We start from the raw sequence: 25,293 nt of genomic DNA on the forward strand, positions 1-25,293 counted from the left end.
TATCTACAGCCGGAAACAGGCCTTTTCGGCCCTCCAAGTCCGTGCCGCCCAGTGATCCCCGTACATTAACACTATCCTACACCCACTAGGGACAATTTTTTTTTACATTTACCCAGCCAATTAACCTGCATACCTGTACGTCTTTGGAGTGTGGGAGGAAACCGAAGATCTCGGAGAAAACCCACGCAGGTCACGGGGAGAACGTACAAACTCCTTACAGTGCAGCACCCGTAGTCAGGATCGAACCTGTGTCTCCGGCGCTGCATTCGCTGTAAAGCAGCAACTCTACCGCTGCGCTACTTCCTCACAAACCGCCCACAATCTGTCAGGATCGGCCCCCACAGCTCCTCCACCATTACGCTCAGCATGGGCTCTGTGTGCTGAGCCCCCTCCTCTATGCTCTGTATACACACGACTACACTCCTATCCACCCCTCCAATTCAATCAGCAAATTTGCAGACGACACAACCGTGGTCGGTCTGATCACTGGAGGAGATGAGTCTGCATACAGAGATGAGGTCTGTGCTCTGTCCAAACAACCTAGCACTGAATACCAGTAAGACAAAAGAAATGGTGCTGGACTTCAGGAGACACAAAGCAGTTCCTACCCCACATCTTATAAATGGGGAGGAAGTGGAGAGGGTCTCCACCTTCAAGTTCCTGGGGACCACCATCTCCCAGGACTTCTCCTGGACTGCAAATACTACAGCGGTAGTTAAAAAGTCACAGCAGAGACTGCACTTTTTCAGACTGCTCCGGAAAAACAAACTGAAGGAGAATCTGCTGGTGACCTTCTACCGCTCCACCATTGAGAGTGTACTGGCATACTGCACCATAGTGTGGTTTGCTGGCTGCTCATCTACAGACCAGAAGGCCCTCCAGAAGGTTATTAAGACAGCAGAGAAAATTATCGGTTGTCCACTGCCTTCTCTGGAGGACATCTCCAGCTCGCGTTGTCTAAACAGGGCCAGAAATATAATGAAGGACAGCATACACCCAGGATATGAACTGTTTGCTCTCCTGCCCTCTGGGAGGCGCTACAGGAGCCTAAGGGCCAGAACAAACCCACTTAAAACAGTTTCTTTCCCTGGGCCATAAGATCTGTGAATGGAAATACTTGACTTGATGTGACTCTCACTTTCATTGCACCTTTTTTATATATACAGCATCTTAGGTGTAAAACTCATTTATTATTTATTAGTTTATATTGGTTTTTATTGACATTGGTACTTGTTGTGTTGGTTCCTATGTTTGTGCGATTGTCTTTGAAAGATTTGCACTGTCGCGCTGTTTCAGATGTAGCACTTCAAATTTCGTTGTACTGTTCGTACAATGACAATAAAGGCATATTATTATTATTATTTATTTATTCCACTTGTGACAGTATTTTTGGTCTTTGAGACTGTTCCAACAAAGTTCAGTGTAAACTTCAACAACAGCACAGCACGGCCTTTGTGTGTCTGCTGTATTCAGCAACTTTAGACAATCAGCTTGTATCTTATCCAGCATTCATCGATCACCTTCATCACTTCCTCAAAAAACTCGATGCCGTGTGCAGAGTCATGCTGACTTTTAATTTAAACTGTTTCCAAAGGATCATCTAGAATGGAATCGGCACAAGTAAAAATTTCACTTGTGTATTTCAATTATACTTTAGAAATGTATGTATGTAATTACTTAATTAGAATCTTTTTATCATTTACTGGAGTGCAAGTGTTCGTATGTGGGATTAGAAGAGTAGCTGAGTGTGAAATTACTGGATTTTTGCTCATTCCTCTCCGCTCCTCATCTTGCTACGCATGTTTACTAGTGGGTCGGTATATTGTCATCATTTGGTTGAGCCTTACATTCGTGGATGGGGTGAGGATGGTTTTGGTTTGGGTGCTGTGTGTTCCCAGCTTAAATGGCCAATGCATAGACTTGGATGAACTTGACTTGACTTGAAAGGCATGGACCTTGGGGAGCTGATCTTGGAACGTCACTCTCTCGTAGATGGCGTAGATCATTAAGAGTCTGCTTCCGAGGAAAGGGGAGTCTGAGACTGGAAGGCTTATGGTGGGAGATGGAAGATTTAATGGGGTTTGAGAGGCAAGACTTTCACACAAAGGGCAGTACGTATATTGAATGAGCTGCCAGAGGTAGCTCAATGAAGGTAGGTACAATACAATATTTAATAGAGTTATGAATGGAGACATCCATTGGGAAAATTTATAGAGACAGCAATTAAACACCGGCAAATAGGAGTCCAGAACCAGAGGCCACAGTCTAAGAATAAAGGGGAGGCCATTTAAAACTGAGGTGAGAAGAAACTTTTTCACCCAGAGAGTTGTGAATTTGTGGAATTCTCTGCCATAGAAGGCAGTGGTGGCCAATTCACTGGATGAATTTAAAAGAGTGTTAGATACAGCTCTAGGGGCTAGTGGAATCAAGGGATATGGGGAGAAGGCAGGCACAGGTTACTGATTGTGGATGGTCAGCCATGATCACAATGAATGGCGGTGCTGGCTCGAAGGGCCAAATGGCCTCCTCCTGCACCTATTTTCTGTTTCTTTGTTTCCAGGACAAGCTTGGATCGGCATCTTGGTCGATGTGGATAAGTTAGGCCGAAGGGCCTGTTTTGATGCTATAGACCCCTGACTGTCAGAAACATGCTAGAGAGAAGTTTGATTTTGTAACTTAGCTGACAGCTGCTTTTGGGGTATAACGTAAACTTGAAGCTGCTATTAGGAAACTGGTGCTGATGTGTTTTATTTATATTCTGCGGGCATTTAATTAGTTTTTCGAAAAGCAGCTAAAATGTATGGAAGTATTTTGTAAGGTTCCATAAGAAATGATTACAGATTACAACATGGTGAATTGGAAGTTACAATCGGGTAGGCATTGGTAGATGGAGGAAGTATAAACAAAATGTATTATTGATGGGATACGAGTTAATATTTCCTAGGTGAAGTGTGTAGGAAGGAACTGCAGATGCTGGTTTAAACCGAAGATAGACACAAAAAGCTGGTGTAACTCAGCGGGTCAGACAGCATCTCTGGAGAAAAGGAATAGCTGACGTTTCGAGTCGAGACCCTTCTTCAGACTAAGTGTCGGGGGAAAGGGAAATGAGAGATATAGATGGTTTAGATTTTTTAGATTTAGAGATACAGCGCGGAAACAGGCCCTTCGGCCCACCGAGTCCGCGCCGCCCATCGATCCCCGCACATTAACACTATCCTACACACACTAGGGACAATTAAAAAAAAATTTTTTTTTACCCAGTCAATTAACCTACATACCTGTAAGTCTTTGGAGTGTGGGAGGAAACCAAAGATCTCGGAGAAAACCCACGCAGGTCACAGGGAGAACGTAAAAACTTGGTACAGACTGCGCCCGTAGTCAGGATCGAACCTGAGTCTCAGGCGCTGCATTCGCTGTAAGGCAGCAACTCTACCGCTGCGCCACCGTGTCGCATGGTGATGTAGAGAGATGCAGAACAAAGAAATGAAAGATGTGCAACAAAGTAACGAGGATCAAGGAAACGGTCCATTGTTAGCTGCAGGCTAGGTGACCACGAGTTATCCAGACAATGATATTTGACAATCACATGAGTTGGATGAAGGAATAAATGTCATGTCCAGATTTGTAGCTGACAATAACTCAGGAGGCACAACAGGTTTTGTAGATGGGAGCACAAAACTAAAGCAAGGAACCTCCGTGTGGTGTCTTTCATGCTCTGGGGGAAATCCTAAAGTAGTTCAGGGCCATTGATTTTTCTTTTGTAACTTGGTCACTTGGAATGTAGAAAGCATGGCAATTAATTTGCATGTACAAGTTCCCACAAAGAACAGTGTTGGTTGAGGGATAAACATTGCCTGGGAGAACTTCCCTGTCCTTTGAATAGTGCGAGTTCTTTGCCATCATGTGGTTTCATGTCTGATTGGGGGGGGGGGGGGGGGGTGGGGAAGGCACCTTGGCAGCGAATGGCTTGATCTTAAACTTAGATCTTTGAAATGTGGCTTGGATTCTGTAGAGGTTGGTTGTAGAGGGTTTGTAGCCATGTCAACAACCAGACACCTGAAGGGAATGGGAGTCCGAGGACAGGCCTTCCGGCAAGCCGTCAGATCGCTGTCAGAGGCTGCCGAGCGAAGCAGCAACTGGCTGTGGCTGAAGAGGAAAGACTCCAACCGGGCTGCAAAATGACCAGCAACAGGGGTAAAAACGGAGGGGAGCGCACCTGGGACGCCAGGTATCGCTGTTGAGCCCTCTGGAGGTGTTGTGGGCCTATCAATGAAACACCAAGGAAGGAGGGTGCCCACCTAATGACCCCAATGAAGTCTTTACCCCTACCCCCACTCAAGAGATTAAGAAGGTGCCGATTGCAGTAGGGATTGTAATACCAAGTCCAAAAAGCTCAACTACTGTCTTCAAATTTGACGCGACTTTCGGAAGTAATATTCGACGCAGGGAGTTATCTACGTTAGACGCTAGATGGGGATTAAAACAGTTATTGAACGGCGAAAGACTGAAAGCCGTGGAAGAGCAAAGAAGCTTGTGCATGTGCGTGCGAAACTCGGGTGCTCGGGTACAACGAGTGATTCAAATGGGTGTTGGAATTTTGGTCTTTCTGTCTTGTGCATTGGAATTTAAGTGTCACTAGACCAAGTGGACCCGTTGGGCCCAAACCTCTCCTGCATTGGTGCAGGACCCTCTCCTCCCCCCCTCTTCCCCCCCCCCCCCCCCCCCCCCTCTATATAGATGACGCCTTGCTCTGATCCCCTGCTGGAATACAACATTTAGTTTTTGGGATAGACAAAATGCTGGAGTAACTCAGCAGGTCAGACGGCATCTTTGGAGAAAAGGAGTAGGGGACGTTTTGGGTCGAGACCCTTCTCAGATGATATTCTCTCAAGGTCGAGTCGGGGAAAAGTGAAACAACAAATATAGACAGTGACACCAAGAGATATAGAACAATTGAATGGAAAAGAAAAAAGTAACGATGATAAAGGAAACGGGCCATTGTTAGCCATGAGCTGGGTGAAAACGGGTTTCACTAAGACTCAACAAGGCCACTTTGAAGCTGGTATGACGGGTGGAGGAGGGATGGAGGGAGAGGGAAAGCAAGGGTTACTTAAAGTTAGAGAAATCAATATTCAAGCCACTGGGTTGTAAGGTGCCCAAGCGAAATATGAGGTGCTGTGCCTCCAATTTGCGTTGTGCCTCACTCTGACAATGGAGGTGGCCAAGGACAAAAAGGTCAGTGTGGGACTGGGCACAGACCTCATGGGAAAAATCCCCTGTTTTTACAACGTTAAGTCATGATTCGTTGCATAAATTTAGTTATCAGTTCCCATGAATTTAGAAGTTTCAGGGTTACATAACAGCTGTGTTCAAAATGATTTTGATCTACAGTGTATTCCCTCTTCTAAGGGAGCTCTCAAAATTGGGCTCGAATCCTCAAACGCTGGGCTAATTTGAAGTGAAATCACATGCACTTTTAAATACAGAGGGATGTGGAAATCTGGAAAACTTCCTCAGAAGACAGTGGCTCATAGCCAATAAAAAAATTTTAAGAATTTGATCAATGGATTTTTTAAAGCTAAGGATGACCACAGGCCAAGAGGTAAAAAAGACCTTAAATCAAGTCAATATCATATTTGATCTATACCTTGATCAATACTAATTGCCTTGATCAGCTATGGTTCCCGTTGTGTGTGCTGGGTTGAAACGAAATATGTTTCTGAAGTTAGACAGATGGACACAAAAAGCCAGAGTAACTCAGCGGGACAGGCAGCATAGCATCTCTGGAGAGAACAAGGGTCTCGACCCAAAACCTCACCCATTCCTCCTCTCCAGAGATGCTGCCTGTCCCGCTGAGTTACTCCAACCTTTTGTGTCTATCTTTTGTTTAAACAGCATCTGCAGTTCCTTTCTACACACATGTTTCTGAAGTGATCAGTCAAGAGTAGAAAAAATGTTTAAAAATAAATAAATTCTTCATTGAATATGTGGGTCATTTTAGATTGATTGCAAGTTATCGATCGGTGTGGAATGAAGTTGTGAATCAGATTGAAGCTGCTGTCACTTACTCATTTTGCCTGCATAATTTTGAATCGGAAGTACATACAACAATGACGATTAACTTTGTAATCAGATTTGATATTGGTGAGTAATGCTAAAATCTGTGTCACTGCCTGTTCCTGAGGTTATCAGATTGTCTTTGACCTATTGTAATCAGTGCAGTGAGTTAATTACGTTCCCTTGCTTTCATTTTCAGGATCTGACAAAGGCAACATTTATTGCCCATTCCTAAATGCTCTTAAGAAGGTGATAGTGAGCCATCACTTGGAATACATTCAATTCCTCTGGTGAAGCTACTCCCATAGAACAGTTTATTCACAAAATGCTGGAGTAACTCAGCAGGTCAGGCAGCATCTCAGGAGAGAAGGAATGGGTGACGTTTCGGGTCGAGACCCTTCTTCAGTCTGAAGAAAGGGCTCGACCCGAAACGTCACCCATTCCTTCTCTCCTGAGATGCTGCCTGACCGGCTGAGTTACTCCAGCATTTTGTGAATAAACACCTTCGATTTGTACCAGCATCTGCAGTTATTTTCTTATACTACCCATAGAACAGTTGGTCAGAACATTCCAAGATTTGGATCCAATCGTGCTGAAAGAACAGTAATATATTAGCAAATCAGGACTGTATGACTGTAGGAGACCATGTCATTGTGTGTTTGGTGGCTTGGCCTCCTTGGATGAGTGCAGGTAGGGGAGATGCTGTTGCAGTAGTCATGCTGAGCGATTATCGGCACACTATCTAGATGGTCGTCACGGCAGCCACTGTGCATTGATGGTGGCAGGAATGAACGTGAGGGTGCCGGATGGTGTGGTAATCCAAGTGGGTTGCTTTGGCCTGGGTGGCATCTTAAATGCCAGAACTTCACTGGTTCAGGCAAATGAAGAATATTCCATCTGACTGATGTGTATATTGTAGGTGCAGATGCTCCTCGGCTTACGATGCTTCGACTTGCGATATCTCGACTTTGCGATGGCGCAAACGGCAGTGAGCCTTAGCGAGCCGCCGCTCGCTTCCGGCCACGTGATCGGGTGTATTAAATGCATTTCAACTTAGAATATTTCCGGTTTCCGATGGGTTACTCAGAACGGAACCCCATCGCAAGTTGAGGAGCACCTATCGTGGAAAGGTTGTGAGGTGTGCAGAGGTGAGTTATTTGCTGCAGGATCTGTACTTGTTCCTACATTAAAATAGCCACACTGGTTGAGTTTCTGGTCAATGGTGACCAACAGGATATTAATGGTGTAAGAAAGAAAGATTTTCTCCGAGGTCTTCGGTTTCCTCCCACACTTCAAAGATGCACAGGTTTGTAGGTTAATTGGCTTGGTATTAATGTAAGATCGTCCCCGGTGTGTGTAGGATAATGTTAATGTGTGGAGATCGCTGGTTGATGCAGACTCGGTGGGCTGAAGGGCCTGTTTCCACGCTGTATTTCTAAACCGAACCAAACTAAATTTATCATCCTTCTCTCACCTTTGTAATTCGCCTGTTTGCCCCAAGGTTATGATGTGGGTAGAGAGGCCAAGAGCTGCTGAAACCCAGTGTGAGCATCAGTGAGTGGTGAGTAAGTATCATGAGATAGCCTTGTTGATGACATCTTCCACCACTTTGATAATTAATAGCAGACTGATTGGTCAGTAATTAATCCAGATTGGAAATATCCTACTTTATATGAACAGGACCTATCTGGGCACTTTTCCATATTGTTGGGTAGATTTCACTGTTGTAACCAAACTGGCTCAGGCCAGAGTGGATAGTTCTGCACTTAGATCATTGAATATTGTGTATACTATTATAATCTCCATTTGAGATTGAACGCATAGTTCGTCCACTGTTCATGGAGTTGCATTATTTCGTAAATATTATTCCTCCAATTTTATTCCAGTGTTCCTCTTCCTAATGTTCGAGCTGGGAGGAATTTGAGCAGCCATTACAGTTTCCAATGCATTGCCCAAGTGTGTTCATTCTTGCACGCTAATGATGATGGCGAGCTGGTGTCGAAAGTATCAAAACTCAACCCAACCCTCTCACCACGAAATACTTACGTGTGCACATTCCCTCACATTTTTGATGTCAAGAATAAAGAAAGAGGAGTAAATATTTGTTCTTGTCTTGGCACTGATTGGCTAAGTTAGCAACACTTTGCAGCACTGCATGCCAGCACTGAATGGCTGGGAGGGGTTCAGCCAACAGTCGTAATTGCTTCTGTAATTGACTCCATTGAATCCATCAGTCAGTGTGGCTGAACCTGTAGAGAAGTCCTAACTTCATAAGGTCATAAGTAAAAGGAGCAGAATTAGGCCATTTGGCCCATCAAGTCTACTCCACCATTCAATCATGGCCGGTCTATCTCTCTCTCCTTACCCCATTCTCCCCATAACCCATGACACCCGTACTAATCAAGAATCTATCTCTGTGTAAGAAGCAACTGCCGATGCTGGTTTAAACCGAAGATAGACACAAAAAGCTGGAGTAACTCAACGGGACAGGCAGTATCTCTGGAGAGAAGGAAGAATGGTCTCTACCCGAAACCTCACTATTCCTTCTCTCCAGAGATACTGCCTGCCCCGTTGAGTTACTTCAGCTTTTTGTGTCTATCTATCTATCTCTGCCTTATAAAAAATATCCATTGACTTAGCCTCCACAGCCTTCTGTGGCAAAGAATTTCACAGATTCACCACCCTCTGACTAAAGAAATTCCTTCTCAACTCCTTCCTAAAGGAACATCCTTTAATTCTGAGGCTGTGACCTCTGGTCCTAGACTCTCCCACTAGTGGAAACATCCTCTCCACATCCACTCTATCCATGCCTTTCACAATTCGTTAAGTTTCAATGAGGTCCCACCTCTTTTACGTCTAAACTCCAGCGAGCACAGGCCCAGTGCTGTCAAACGCTCATCATATGTTAACCCACTCATTCCTAGGATCAGTCTTGTAAACCTCCTCTGGGCCCTTTCCAGAGTCACCACATCCTTCCTACAAGTGTAGCAAACAGCTGATTCTCTCAAACAGTTTAGCACTGGCATCCAATGAAGATTTTCTCCTCTATTTGTCCCAGAACATAGGTGTGGAATATCTGCTGCCCAAGTGCCCACTATGTTTCATTTTGGAGAAACTGTGCGGAAACAGGCCCTTCGGCCCACCGAGTCCGCACCGACCAGCGATCCCTGTTATCCTACACACACTGGAACAATTTACAATGATACCAAGCCAATTAACCTCCAAACCTGCATGTCTTTGGAGTGTTTGAGGAACCCGAAGATCTCAGAGAAAAGCCACGCGGTCACGGGGAGAACGTACAAACTCCGTACAGACAGCACCCTGTCTCTGCGGGATCTAACCGGGGTCTCTGGCGCGGTAAGCGCTGTCGGGCAGCAACTCTACCGCTGCCCCACCGTGCCGCCCGTTCTCCGTCTATGTGCCCATTGCAGCGACATGAACATCCCAGTTGTTTGTCTTATTCGGTATTGATTGTTCAGTAGCGCACATCGAAGAGGAACCAAATGTGGCAAGAGGGAGGTTTTGAACACGCCAAGTGGTTTGAGCATCGTGTGCTCTGCCAAAGTGAGTGGTGGAGGCAGATTCTTTTGTCACTTTCAGAAGGAGCTGGGTAAGTATCTGAAAGGAAAGAATTTGAAGGGCTGTGGGGGGAAAGTGGAAGATTGGACAAGCTGTATTTTTCTTCCATGTGGTTTCTGTGGACCCACTGGGCCAAATAGCTTTGTTTCATATTGTAACGATTCCGTGATTATGCACACCCCCAACAAAAGGCATCAAAAACATGAAACTTGAATGCAGCACAGATTAGGATGTTTGACTGCCATGCTATTCAGAGCGGTCTTACAGCATTGCCTTATGACATTCCAGTGTAAGGTACTTCTATGGACATGCTGGCAGAATGACAACAATTGCTACTGCATTAAAGCAAAGTGATGTAGTTTCTGGCGCTGCGATGGATAATTTCCTTCAATATAATGGCTGGCACTGATCCATTGGATATTGATGTTAGTGACTGGTCTTCATCTTGTATCGTTGGTGGCCACGGGTGGAGAAGATCTTTTATAATGGGCATTTCGTTGGCTACGGGGGCTTTGATCGGGGATGGTTCAACAGTCCCGACCGCGGGGGAACAAAGAGGAAGATGCTTGAACTTTAATACCTTCCATCACAGTGAGGAATGTGGAATTCGCTGTGGTGGATGCTTATGTTAAATTTTATTTTATGTGGCTGTGTGTCTTGTTGCTTTTCACTTAGTATGGTAGCTCAAGTTTCACTGTACCTTAAGTGGCACATGGGAAAATAAATTGATCTTGAATCTTGAAATCTTGGTACGGTTTTACTATTTGTAAGAATAACAGTTGTTAAGTAAATCCTGAATAATGCTTGGAGTCTGTGCTGCAGTTATAGATTCCTGGATTCCTGGATTTTGAATGTGAATTTTAATAATTCACATGAATCTTGAACTTGATTGGTTTTATTTTGTTTGAAAAAAAACCTTTAGCATTTTGCTGGCCGCTAAATCAAATGTGCTGAGGCACTGAGGAAACGGAACTCAAACGGATTGTTACTGCATCGTCCTGAGGAATTGTGAGGAGCATGTTTTACTTGAGCCTTCAGTTTGGATCCATTTTGGAAGTCTAAGCCGAGGAGCCATTTTCAGAATGGGGATTGGAAGGTCAATCTCTGTGAGGAAGTGCATCTTTGAATCTAATGTTCTCAGTCCAGTTGAACCAAAATAAAACTCAAATCAGCACTAGACTTTGTTGTTGTTGCATTGCTACATCAAATACAATTGTTATTGATGCATTGTGGAGGCTGGTAAATATCGAATACCGTGTATTGGACTGTGTAAAATGATTGAATTTTAAAATGACTGAATGATAAAATGACTGCGTTTGATTTGTGTCTACTTTATTCACAGATCGCCTGTGCGTCTCATCAGAATGGAGTATAATATGGGATTCTGGAATTCCATCAGCAATGGCTTCAGTGCACAAGATGTTTTCCATGATGTTACGGCATCGGTTTCCCCCACGATCGCCCACCATTTTGCCTATCGCCGCGAGTCTGAAGAGGGCAAGTTGGTAGATACTTACAAAGCCGGAGGCACGATACGGGTTTACTTGCCAAACAAGCAGCGCACTGTGGTAAATGTACAATTTGTTAACTGGAAAGACAAATGATATGAAATGTTTTATTGCATTTGGAATTTTAGAATGTCTGCATAAGAGGTATTTGGTTTAAGTATAACTTTTTTTCTATATGGTGCAACTTATTGATTTTTGATCAAAGTATTTAGTAGCCTCCTTTTGCTCTGGTATTTTATTTCATTCTTCACATGTGTAAATTATAATGTTTCATTCTTAATTGTTTACTGTATGTCGTATTGTTACTGGCGAGCAAAGCACCAAGGCAAATTCCTTGTATGTATACATACTTGGCTCATAACATTTATTCAATTCAATTCAAATTAAATTCAATTCAATTTATTTGTGATGTGACAGATGTCATAATGTAGTGTTAAGAGTGTTTATTAAGTATATAAGTGTTATTAAACTGCAAACTCGGGTAATTTCAGCAGGAATGCAAGGGTGGAATATTATGAAATAAACGCTTCCATTTAGTACTTGCTTTGAGGAATTCCAATGCTGTTGTGCAGCTGAAGCTGCTAATTATTTGATTTTTGATGCAAGATTTGGTGTAAAGACTGATGTCAGATATTTCTGTGAATACTCAGCAACTTGGGTAGCATCTGTGGAAGGAGGGTCAGAATCGACATTTATGGTTGATAACCTTTCATCAGAACGGATAAATTTTGGGGGGAAATCCCAAGGTTTAAGGTTGCAGACAAGATGGGGGAGGGACGGAGAGAACTAAAGGGAAGGTCTTTGATAAAGTGAGATTAGAACAGATGGGCTGGTGGAAGTGGCGGTGGAGTTAGTTGAGGGAGCGTGACCAGTGAATAGTAAAAACTGTGTGTTTGATGAAGTAAATGGGAGAAGGTAAATGAAATGTGAAATTACCAGAAGAGAGGGGAAAGAAAATGGTAGATGTGTGTGACATCTCATGCTATACCTGAAAGAGTAAAAACCAAAATGCTGGAGTTTGAATGTAAATGTACCACTGATTACATGATCCTTGAACGCTTTGAAGGTAGCTTTAAGAAAGAATGACACTGTTAAGCCATTTTTGTTATCTGCCACACTTTAAAAGATAAAGTTGGGAAAATTCAATTTGAATGAGTTAACCAGTGTTATTATAACGCTGAATTTTCTTTTAATGTCACTTGATGTGCCAATGATCATTGACTTAATTACTTTCTTTTTTCATTGAGGAATCCAATAAGATTAATGGTGCCTTCTTGGAACATGCCTTCTTGGAACAACATAGCTGTTGCTTTCATTAGTTCATCATGACAAAGGTCCAATTAATCTAATTTGCCATTTAATTATCTTCCTTTGTTCATCATTGAGAAAACAAAAACCCTTCCCTGTAGAGAATAGTGGCACAGCGGTAGAGTTGCTGCCTGACAGCGCCAGAAACCCGGGCACGATCCTGTCTACGGGTGCCGTCTGTACGGAGTTTGTACCTTCTCCCCGTAACCTGCATGAACTTTCTCCGAGATCTTCGGTTCCCTCCCACACTTCAAAGACGTACAAGTTTGTAGGCTAATTGGCTTGGTATAAATGTAAATTGTCCCTAGTGTCAGATAATGTTAATGTGCAAGGATTGCTGGTCAGCAAGGACTCGGTGGGCCGAATGGCCTGTTTCCACGCTGTATCTCTAAACTAATCTAAACTAGCATCCAAATCCAGATACCAAATATGCAGTCTTTATAATTTTATGAGCTTAAAATTGCCTGAAAGTGATATCTTTGTTCCAAGTTGTGCGCTTTAGATTTAAATTTAGAGATACAGCGCGGAAACAGGCCATTCGGCCCACCGGGTCCGCGCCGCCCAGCAATCCCCGCACATTAACACTATCCTACACCCACTAGGGACAATTAAAAAAAAAACATTTGCCCAGCCAATTAACCTACATACCTGTACGTCTTTGGAGTGTGGGAGGAAACCGAAGATCTCGTAGAAAACCCACGCAGGTCACGGGGAGAACGTACAAACTCCGTACAGACGGCACCCGTAGTCAGGATCGAACCTGAGTCTCCGGCGCTGCATTCGCTGTAAGGCAGCAACTCTACCGCTGCACCACCGTGCCGCCTTCAGAGTATTATCATTATTGCCCTAAGAGTGGACATTTGTTTTTCACAATAATCTGCCTCCTTGGAATTTTGCCTGCATCAGCACATTTCTCTAACCTGGTTATGATTCAAGATTCAAGATTCAAGATAGCTTTATTTGTCATCCAATATTGGAACGAAATTCAGTCACCCACAGTCCAACAATAAAAGCATTAAATAGGCATTAAAATTACACAACCCCAAAAACACACAAAAAAAGAAACATCCATCAAAGAAACATCCATCACAATGAGTCTCCTCCAGTCCTCTCCTCACTGTGATGGAAGGCCACAATGTCTTTTCCCTTCTCCTGCTGTCTTCTCCCGCAGTCAGGTTGTTGTGGTTGCAGGCCGCGCCGGACGGTCCGCAGCGGGCCGGCCCAAGGCGAGTCCCAGCCGCTCCCGCAGCCTCCGAAGACGGCCGGCTCTGCCGATGATAAGTCCGATCCGGGGCGGGCGAACACGCTGCCGCTGTTGCTGCACGGGGCGGTCGTGGCTCCCGACATTGAAGTCGAGAAATATCCCGCAGAGAAATATCCCGCGGCATATCTTAGGCCGCGCCGGACGGTGAAATGTCCGCGACCCAAGCCCCGCGACCCATCGGCTCCGCTGATGGTAAGTCCGGTCCGCGGGCTCAGCGAACCAGAGCCCTGGGGGCAGCCAGCTCCAGGAGTTGGGCCGATGGTAGGCCGCAGCAGGAACGGAGACACCACCCAGAAAACAAAGGTCGGGTCTCCGTTTGGAAGGGACACATATTTACAATTTTACAGTTCCCCCCCTCCCCCCCACATACACACATAGTACACAAACACAAAAACACGACATCACAACTACAATTAAGACAAAAAAACAACAAAAACACAAAGACAAATGGACCGCAGGTAAGCCGCAGCTGCTATGGCAGCGCCGCCATTTTAATTAAAATTAAATAATCATGTGTTTTTCTTCAAAGCATTCTGGCATTACGTGTATAGATTGAACTACAAGAAATGATTATAAGAGCGTTAAAATAAAATGTACTTGGAGAAACTATAAATTGCAGGAAGAATATAACTTGTGTACTGTCCTCTGTAATTCACATTGAGGAGATTTTGTTTTGAGTTGCTTTTGAGCGTTCTTGGAACATGAACATGGTATGGGACAGCATTGGATGCTGAGTTTTGAATTGGTTCTCTTACTCAAAAATATTGGTCTGAATTTGTGGTCAGCGATGAAGTTCAACTTAAAGAAATTTGGTCTTAAAAAAAGGGGGCTGCTTTTCCAAAATTGGTGGTTCCTAGGTTGCCACTTGACGGAACCTTTGATGTTAGCAAGTCTAACCAACCAACAAATCGTATCAAAGATTTTCATGAAATGGGGACCAGGGAAGCCAAAGTACAATTTCTAGCTCATGTTTTTAACATTTTATAGAGTATTAAATAGGATTGTGAAACACTGCCGATGCTGGGTCTGAAATAAAAGCAGAAAGTGTTGCAAATACTCAGTTTCAGTTTAGTTTATTGTCACGTGTACCGAGGTACAGTGAAAAGCTTTTGTTGTGTGCTAACTGGTCATTTGTTGCGTGTTATCAAGTCATTTGTTGCGTGCTATCCAGTCACTCACTATCAATACTCAGCAGGTCAGGCAGCTTCTGTAGAGGGGGAAACCACGATGACTATCATCCAGACTGCTGAAAATAGTCATCAAGTCAAGCAGCATCAGTGGATGGTTATTGATCAAAATATTAACTTTATTCCATTTTCAGTGAATAGTTTATATGATTCGTAAAGAATCAGTATTTTTTGGCCGGGCAGTTTGCCAAGCAGTAATGATCGCTGAGTAAGTCATTTGAAAACCTGAAGGGCGTAAAGTAGCAACGCTATTTTGTAGTTACCTGCAATTTTCATCAATTGAATTGATGAATTTGTTTGCAGTGGAGAAGGCTGCAATTCGGCACAGCTTGGGAAGGAAGGCCACATCACTGATAGCAACTTGGGATTTCATTGTCAGATTTAACATGCGGAAATCCTGCGTGTTAACCTTGGCGTGATCGCATAGGGTTTTCCACCACCATCTGATTTAATATAAATGATTTAGCCAAGCTTTAAGTGGAAATTATACTTTAAATAAAAGCACATAACAAAACTTGGTATTCGAGTGCAGAACTCTGCGCATCTGACCTGTTACCTTTCCTATGTCTTGCTACAGGTGAGTGTGCGATCAGGTATGACCGTACAGGACAGTCTGAAAAAGGCGTTGAAAGTCCGAGGCCTTCAGCCGGATTGCTGCGTTGTCTTCAGGCTACCACAAAGATGGTAAGAACCTCTGTGTAGGAAGGAAACCGAAGATTGACACAAAAAGCTGGAGTAACTCAGCGGGACAGACAGCATCTCTGGAGAGAAGGAATATGTCTTCTTCTTGCGTTTGAGGCAGCAGAAATTATGTAACGGCCTCCAGGCGCTGTAGCCAGTGCAATGTGCTGTTGTCGAGGGCCGTGAGGTCTACCCCTCCACCAGGGGGACGGAGGACAGAGCAGTTGAGAATGCCGTGCTGCGCTGTTTGCTGGTCTGCCCCACACACGCAGGCTGCTGATGGACGCAACCCCCAACGATGCATGTTGGCGTCGAGCCGGCCGACCCCTGTGCGGAGCCGGTTCAGGGCGACCCACTCTTTGCGGGGCATGTCCGAGCCGGGTGGGGCTGTGGTGTTCGGTGCGACAGTGAATTGAGGAGGTGGCGTTGTCTGTTCCCAGCTGGTTCTCCATGCTCCTAGTATGTTGAAACCGGAGCCACATAGGGTCGCTGCATGACGGGAGAAAGGGTGACGAGATGACAGGCGTTGAGGTCCCAGTTGCCGTGAATCCTGGGCGAGGTGGTGCAAAGGATGTTTGGCGTCCGATGGGGCCTTGCACACCAGCCTATGAGTGAAGAACTCTCTGTGAAGCTTGGCGGGTGCGATACCTGCGAGCACCGGCAGGAGATCCGTCGGAGTAGGGCGTAGGCAGCCAGTGATGATCCGCATGGTGTCGTTGAGGGTGGCGTCTAGCTTGCTAGTATGAAGGAATAGATGACAGTTCAGGTCGAGACCCTTCTTCTGACTCAAGACTTCAGACTGAAGAAGGGTCTCGACCAAAAACGTCACCTATTCCTTTTCTCCAGAGATGCTGTCCAACCCCGATGAGTTACTCCAGCATTTTGTGTCCATCTTTGGTAAGAACCTCTGTCTCTTCCATTACCATGAAGAATGGCTGAATAATTTGTCATGTTCTTCTCTGATGGAGTCAAATTTACTTTATACATTCAGTAAATAATTAACAACATATTAAAAATGCCATTATTCATTTCTAATTTGTTCTTGCTGTAATTGGGTTGTTCTTGATCACGGCCTAAGTGATTTCATAGAACTCCACCAGATTATGGAAACTAAAGGCTGAATCTTTTAAAGCTCTCTAGTGTCAAGCAACTCTGTGAATGTCTTGGCCTGCATTGTTATGTGGCATGTTAGTGTTTTCTGTGTTTTCTGGCACAGTGTTTTCTGTGAAACACTTCAAATTATTACCTTGACTGTGGTAAAGTGTGTCTCAAAATGTGAGCCTCCACATTAGACTTGGTCGTTGTTCAGAGACCTGATGCACTTTGAAGCCTAGGCTAGATATAGATTTAATTCAATAAAACTTCCTTAATGAACAACGATGGGCGACTTGTACTTTTGGGGAATTGGAAAATCTGGATCTCCCATATGCTGACTATCCCTAATCAGTCCCTGTCAATCCAAATGCATGAATATCTTATCCCTTAGAATCCTCTCCACTAACCCACCTACCAGGTGTCCAGTTCACTGATCTATAGTTCCCAGGCTTTTCCTTGCAGTCTTTCATAACTAGAAGAACAACATTGACCACCCTCCTGATCTCCGCCACCTCACTTGTGTCTAATAATGATTCAGATATCTCGGCTTGGGCTCCCACAAATTGTTCCAACCTTCCCAAAGTGCCCTTGGACATATCTGATCAAACCCAGGGGCTTTATCTACTATTTTATATACACCGTCAGACTTCCAGTACCTGCTCACTTGTAATACAGAATGTCCTCAAGATATTTCCTTTGAGAGTCTCATTGAAAAAGTTCCAAGGAAACCGATAAATCCTGATTGCCCTGTTGAAAGTTTCCAGTTATTTATGCATTAAAAAGACCTAGTGGAATATAGCATTGTATAAAAAGAGTAAGGTCGGGCTGTGTATTTTTAGCCTACTGCACGAAAGCGACAAGGTTGGCGTTTACCCAGCAAGATGGAATGTTGTCCAGCTATTCCGCCTCCTCCCCAGACGATACAGAAGTTTCAAAGCGCCCACCGCCAGACTCAAACCTTTTCTTCCCCTCTGTTGTCTTGCTTCTGCATGGGCCTTCTGAATGGTCTTCCTATGACCTGGGGCACGGTTTGATTCCACTCTACCCCATTGCGGACATTGGACCTTGTCTCTGGAACTGCCGCGCTCAATGCTGAGACCTAAATTCTGCCCTCTGTATTTCCCCCTTTGCTCTACCTTTTGCACTTGAGTATGGCTTGATGGTATTTATAATCAGTATTATCTGATTTGACTGGATAGCATGTAAAAACAACTTAACCAACTTGATCTCCCGGTGGCTCAGCACTTCAACTCCCCCTCCCATTCCCAATCTGACCTTTCTGTCCTGGGCCTCCTCCATTGTTAGAGTGAGGCCCAGCGCAAATTGCAGGAACAGCACCTCATATTTCGCTTGGGTAGTTTACACCCCAGCGGTATGAACATTGTGTTCTCTAACTTCAGATAGTCCCTGCTTCCTCTCTCTATCCTCTCCCCTTCCCAGTTCTCCCACTAGTCTTCCTGTCTCTGACTACATCCTATCTTTACATCCAGGGGGACTACATCCTTCCCTGACATCAGTCTGAAGAAGGGTCTCGAATCGAAACATCTCCCATTCCTTCTCTCCAGGGATGCTGCCTGACCCGCTGAGTTCTTCCAGCATTTTGTGTCTACCTTCGATTTAAACCAGCGTCTGCAGTTTTTTTCCTACGCACGTAAAAACAAAGCTTTTCACTGCACCCCTTTACATGTGACAATAATAAACCTAAAGCTAAAACTAATGTCCTAAAAGCAGGGGGGGGAAACGTTGATTAATTACTGCAGCATCAGACCACGCTCGCACAGATCCCAAGGCTCTCCACCAGACACAGACCGCCAGTCGGAAAAATAACTTCCCACCACCACCATCTGCTTCCTTACATGAAGTCAGTTCTGTGTACAGTTAGGTAGCGCTCCTTGAATCCCATGTGATCTAATCTTCCAGAACAGCATTCCATGTGGAACCTTGTCAAAAGCCCTGCTGAAGTCCACACAGACAATGTCTACAGTCTTGCCTTCTTCAACATTTTTGGTTATTTAGATTCATAGACAATAGGTGCAGGAGTAGGCCATTTGGCCCTTCGAGCCAGCTCCGCCATTCAATGTGATCATGGCTGATCACCCTCAATCAGTGCCCCGTTCCTGCCTTCTCCCCATACCCCTTGATTCCGCTAGCCCTCGGAGCTCTACCTAACTCTCTTTTGAATGCATCCAGTGAATCGGCCTTCACTGCCTTCTGAGGCAGAGAATTCCACAAATTCACAACTCTCTGTGTGAAAATGTTTGTCCTCATCTCCGTTCTAAATGGCCTACCCCTTCAAGAAACTCAATCGAGTTCATCAGACGTGGTCTGCCACATACAGACTATCCCTAATCAGCCTCCATCTATCCAAATGCATGTATATCTTGTCCCTCAGAATCTCCTCCAGTACCCTACCTTACAGAGATACTGGTCACTGGTACACTGGTCTATAGTTCCCAGGTTTTTCATTGAATTCCTTCTTAAATAGAGGCACCCTCTAGTCATCTGGAACCTTGCCTGTCTCTAACGATGATTCATGTATCTCAGCTAGGGTCCCCACAAATTCTTCCAGCTTCCCACAGCAACCTTGGATGTATCTGATCAGGCCCGGGAGATTTAGCCTTAAGACCTTAGCACTCGTCGGCTGTAATACAGACTGTCCTCAAGACATTTCCTTTAAGAGTATCATTGAAAAATTCCCTAGGAAACAGATAAATCCTGATTGCCCTGATAAGTTGATGATAATAAAGTTAATAAAGGTATAAATAATAAACTAATAAAGTTTCTAGTTACTTTGCAGCATTAATAAGACATTGTGAATCTTTTCACATACCTGGGATTCAATTAGAAAAGTAGTTTTAAGAGTAAGTGAAGAAACCTGTGGCTCACCATGTCAGTCACTGAAGGGTTAACTGAGGACAAAGATGCTTAAACCGAAGATAACCACAGCAAAAATGACTAAGGTTGTAAAGAATGTCCTATTGACAATTCTAGTGTGACATGTAAGAATTGTGCGGCACAGCGGTAGAGTTGCTGCCTTGTGTGGTACCTCAGCTGCACGGAGGCAGAAAGGAAAGCTCTACAGCGGGTAGTCCATAGAGCTCAGAGGGCCATCGGAACGCAGCTACCAGACTTGGAGGGCATCTACAACACACGATGCCTCAGAAAAGCCACCAGCATCCACAAAGACTCTTCACACCCCTGCAACAGTCTGTTCGAACTCCTTCCATCGGGCAGACGATACAAGGCCTTCTATGCCCGCACCTCCAGACTCAGGAACAGCTTCATCCCCAGGGCCATAGCTGCTATGAACCGGTCCTGCTGAGCCGGATGGCCACAACGCATAGATCAACTTGCACTTTACCCTGTCCAAAACTGTTACAACTGTTTCGTTTCGTTGGGTTGCTGCTGTCTAAATTACCTAAATTATTGCATCGTATGGGAGGCGCATTCCCAATCTCGTTGTACCCCTGGGTACAATGACAATAAAGATATATTGTATTGTATTGTATTGTATTACAGCGAATGCAGCGCCGGAGACCCGGGTTCGATCCCGACCACGGGTGCTGTCTGTACAGAGTTTGTACGTTCTCCCTGTGACCTGCGTGGGTTTTCTCCGAGATCTTCAGTTTCCTCCCACACTCCAAAGACGTACAGGTATGTAGGTTCATTGGCTTGATAAATGTAAAAATTGTCCCTTGTGGGTGTAGGATAGTGTTAATGTGCGGGGATCGCTGGTCGGCGCGGACCCGGTGGGCCGAAAGGGCCTGTTTCCATGCCATATCTCTAAACTAAACTAAATTAACAATATAGAGAGAGGGTTAAAATAAGCGAGGTTATACACATTTTAAATTATATCGAAAATATAGACATAGATACATAGAAAATAGGTGCAGGAATAGGCCATTCAGTACTTCGAGCCAGCACTGCCATTCAATGTGATCATGGCTGATCATACAAAATCAGTACCCCGTTCCTGCTTTCTCCCCATATCCCTTGATTCTGTTAGCCCTAAGAGCTATATCTAACTCTCTCTTAAATACATCATGACCATGTAATGGACCATATAATATAATCTGGGAAGCTGAAAGAAAATGGTGACTGCTCGGGAAATCTTTGTGAAGAGGATAAAATATCTTGGGGTTTAGTTCCATTAGCATTCATTACACTCAAATTTGCACTGTGACAGCCTTGTTCTTTTCTGTAGGAAATTATGCAGTGGTACGTTTCACATGATAGCTTCATTGAATCCAGAAAGGCAAGAGTTAATTATGTAGGCTATTAGTTTCTACTTGTCTTTGAGCTCAAAGTGATGACACCAGGTATGTGTAGCGCAACCTTATGGAAGTACAGCAAGGTCTAGAGGAAATGTGACAAGTGACAGGAGCAGAATTAGGCCATTCGGCCCATCAAGTCTACTCCGCCATTCAATCATAGCTGATCTATCTCTCCCTCCTAACCCCATTCTCCTGCCTTCTCCCCATAACCCCTGACATATGTGCTAATCAAGAATTTATCAATCTCTGCCTCAAAAATATCCATTGACTTGGGCCTCCACAGCCTTCTGTGGCAAAGAATTCCACAGATTCACCACCCTCTCACTAAAGAAATTCCTCCTCATCTCCTTTCGAAGGGAATGTCCTTGAACTCTGAGGCTGTGACCTTTAGCCCTAGACTCTGCCACTAGTGGAAACATCCTCTCCACATCCACTCACGGAGGATCCTCATGAAGGATGTGCACGCTGAATTTCCATCATCTGCTTGATTATTTGATTTAGTGGCACATGTCAAGTCCAGCATGTACTGGAGAACTGGGCTCTGACCGTTTCCCATGTTAAGTAACAGTTTGTGGCAGGGGACCCATCTCATAGTATGCTTTGTGATTAGTTTCTCATTATGTGTTGGGTACATGTGATTTAAAATGAAAAAAACAGTTGCAGGCGCACACAGCATTACCAAATAATGCCAGCAGAGCATATTATGTATAAAATCGATGGGGAAAAGCTAAATTAGTTCAGAATGGAGATAACTTGTTTTTGACTATTTTAATTATATGTATCATAGTGTCATAGAGTGATACAGTGTGGAAACAGGCCCTTCGGCCCAACTTGCCCATAATGACCAACAATGTCCCAGCTACACTAGTCCCACTTGCCTGCGCTTGGTCCATATCCCTCCAAACCTGTCCTATCCATCGACCACCGAAGTGAAAAATCTTGTTAACGATGTCCTGCAATTCAGATCAAGGCAAATTAGTTATTTGTACGATCTGATATTGTCGTGCTAGGAGATTCTTCCTCCCAGATTTATCTACGATGCGTTAGGTGAGGAGGAAAATGGCGGCCTGGGTGGAATGGCGTGGGGCGACTGAGGGGTAGATGTGAGGGAGCAGAGCTGGAACCAACTGATCCAGAATTCTCTACGAACAGAGATTTGGAACAGGATAGCGCTCCACCAACTAACGCCAATATTGCATGAAGCATAGACATGATTTCAGTCCACTCATATCCAGCTAACATCAAGATGTTATGAATGGGACAGTCAAATCTAAGCAGTTGGCCCATGTATGTCAATAGGCAGGAATTGAGTTGGTAGTACAGGCTGGAGGTCGATACATAATTAAAAACGTTGTTTTAAAAATAGAATTTTATCAACAAGATTATGAATAAACATGTGTAAGAAAATAACTGCAGATGCTGGTACAAATCGAAGGTATTTATTCACAAAATGCTGGAGTAACTCAGCAGGTCAGGCAGCATCTCAGGAGAGAAGGAATGGGTGACGTTTCGGGTCGAGACCCTTCTTCAGACTGATGTCAGGGGGGCGGGACAAAGGAAGGATATAGGTGGAGACAGGAAGATAGAGGGAGAACTGGGAAAGGGGCGGGGAAGAGAGGGACAGAGGAACTATCTAAAGTTGGAGAAGTCAATGAGATTGTGATTTGGTGCTTGATGCATCAACAAGGCAGCAGCTCTAAAATAAACCTGTCCAAACCAGGAGGTTATGAATAAACCTAGAAGCCTAGAGGGCGGCACAGTGGCGCAGCGGTAGAGTTGCTGCCTTACAGCGAATGCAGCGCCGGAGACTCGGGTTCGATCCTGACTACGGGTGCTGTACTGTACGGAGTTTGTACGTTCTCCCCGTGACCTGCGTGGGTTTTCTCCGAGATCTTCGGTTTCCTCCCACACTCCAAAGACGTACAGGTTTGCAGGTTAATTGGCTGGGCAAATGTTAAAAAAAAAAGAAGAAATTGTCCCTAGTGGGTGTTAGTGTGCGGGGATCGCTGGGCGGCGCGGACCCGGTGGGCCGAAGGGCCTGTTTCTGCGCTGTATCTCTAAAATCTAAAAAAAAAAAAAGCCTATGATTCTGAGCAATAAGATGACTGGTTACTAATACCAGGTTGTGGACAATGATGAATTTTTCTGCAGAGCTACCAGTGATTAATTTCCTGTGCACTTCCATAGCTTTACAAAAGAGCCACACGTGTAGTCTCCACCCCTCGACAATCCCGCGTTTGAAAGCGGACAATGCCGTGCTATTTTTGTTTGTGTTGTTCGATGCTTTGTCCCATGTGGTTATTTTGTTTTTGTAAGCCTCCTGGCCTGGTCAGGTTTACTTTAGAGCTGCTGCTTTGTTGATGCATCAAGCACTGAATCACAATCTCAGAGCTGTGCAAGGTAAAGGGAACATCCATGTCAACATCCTTTTTCCACATGCTCCATTTAAACTTTTTTTTTTCATGGTATATTTAATTCTTGATGTACCAGAAACTTCAGGCTTTCCATTGTGACCACCTACTCCAGAAATACTTTTTAGTCCTCTGGATAACGTTACTGGTAGTTGCAGGAAAACTGCCAGTATTTACACCGATGAGCCAAAACATTATGACCACTGACAGGCAAAGTGAATAACATTAGTTATCTTGTTACAATGGCACCTGTCAAGGGGTGGGATATATTAGGCAGCAAGTGAACAGTCAGTTCTTGACGTTGATGTGTTGGATGCAGGAGAAATGGGCAGGAGTAAAGACCTGAGCGACTTTGACAAGGGCCAAATTGTTATGGCCAGACGACTGGGTCAGAGCATCTGTGAAACGGCAAGGCTTGTGGGGTGCTCCCGGTCAGCAGTGGTGAGTACCTACCGACAGTGGTCCGAGGAGGGACAAACCACAAACCGGCGACAGGGTGTTGGGCGCCCAAGGCTCATCGATGCGTGAGGGCAACGAAGGCTATCCCGTCTGGTCCGAACCGACAGAAGGTCTATGGTGGCACAAGTCACAGAAAATTTTAATGGTGGTCACGGGAGGAATGTGTCACAATACACAGTGCATCGCATCCTGCTGTGTATGGGGCCGCACACGGAGGACCAACAGCATATTAGGCAGGTGGTCGTAATGTTTTGGCTCATCAGGTCATAATGTTTTGGCTCATCATTGTACATTCTTTTGAGGTTGGATAATCGAGGCTTCGCCACAGATTTTATATTTTTACAAATGCCACCCTTCCTCCAAGGTGATTGACAGGAAAGCCTTCACAGTAGAGTAGTATCTTCACAGCCAGCTCCCCAATGCTCCAACAGGACTCTGCTGAGAAATGCCGCTGGTGAGATGTCGTCAGCCCATGTGAAGATTAGTTATCAGTGCACGGCAGTGAAGCCCACGCAGTGTGGGATGAGCTGAACTCTGGGAATCAGACAATTCAACCTGATGTTGCATACGGTGGCGAAGCGTGACTGTACCGCCCAACAGAATGGTGATCGGCTCCATAAATTCTCAACGTCAGGCATTTCCCAGTAAAAGGAATGTATTGCTGGAAAGAAGTCGTGTGGTGTAGGAGGGAACTGCAGATGCTGGGGTACACCGAAGATGGACATAAAATGCGGGAGTAACTCAGCGGGTCAGGCAGCATCTCTGGATAGAAGGAATGGGTGACGTTTTGGGTCGAGACCCTTCTTCAGACTGAGTCAGGGCAGAGGGAGTCTAGAGATATTGAAAGGTAGGTGTGAAAAGAACAGATTAGAGCACCCCCCCCCCCTCTCTCTCATATAAGATTATTAAGGGGTTGGACACGTTAGAGGCAGGAAACATGTTCCCAATGTTGGGGGAGTCCAGAACCAGGGGCCACAGTTTAAGAATAAGGAGTAGGCCATTTAGAACGGAGATGAGGAAAAACTTTTTCAGTCAGAGAGTTGTAAATCTGTGGAATTCACTGCCTCAGAAGGCAGTGGAGGCCAAGTCTGGGAATGCATTCAAGAAAGAGCTCTTAAGGATAGCGGAGTCAGGGGGTATGGGGAGAAGGCAGGAACGGGGTACTGTTTGAGAATGATCAGCCATGATCATATTATGTATAAGAAAATAACTGCAGATGCTGGTACAAATCGAAGGTATTTATTCACAAAATGCTGGAGTAACTCAGCAGGTCAGGCAGCATCTCAGGAGAGAAGGAATGGGTGACATTTCGGGTCGAGACCCTTCTTCAGACTGATCACATTGAATGGTGGTGCTGGCTCGAATGGCCGAATGGCCTACTCCTGCACCTATTGTCTCTCTTCCCCTCTATGATTCCTCCTGCCCTCCAGCTCTACGATCTTTAATTTCTTTGTTCTATATCTCTCCCTA

At 44.8% G+C, this 25,293-nt stretch overlaps 1 protein-coding gene across 5 annotated transcripts in view; it reads left to right on the forward strand.

Annotated features, from left to right (window-relative positions):
• The window catches only part of raf1b (Raf-1 proto-oncogene, serine/threonine kinase b), an 80,727-nt gene that overhangs the window by 21,595 nt on the left and 33,839 nt on the right, over positions 1-25,293 (forward strand). For all 5 annotated transcript variants that reach the window (XM_078413972.1, XM_078413971.1, XM_078413970.1 and 2 more), the window contains exons 2-4: positions 10,979-11,204; positions 15,481-15,587; positions 20,199-20,333. In XM_078413972.1, the coding sequence (XP_078270098.1) occupies positions 11,001-11,204; positions 15,481-15,587; positions 20,199-20,333 (446 nt within the window). In that variant the 5' untranslated portion in view covers positions 10,979-11,000. The remainder of the gene's footprint in view (positions 1-10,978; positions 11,205-15,480; positions 15,588-20,198; positions 20,334-25,293) is intronic.

The sequence above is a fragment of the Rhinoraja longicauda genome, chromosome 17 (genome assembly GCF_053455715.1).
Source record: "Rhinoraja longicauda isolate Sanriku21f chromosome 17, sRhiLon1.1, whole genome shotgun sequence".
NCBI lineage: Eukaryota > Metazoa > Chordata > Chondrichthyes > Rajiformes > Arhynchobatidae > Rhinoraja > Rhinoraja longicauda.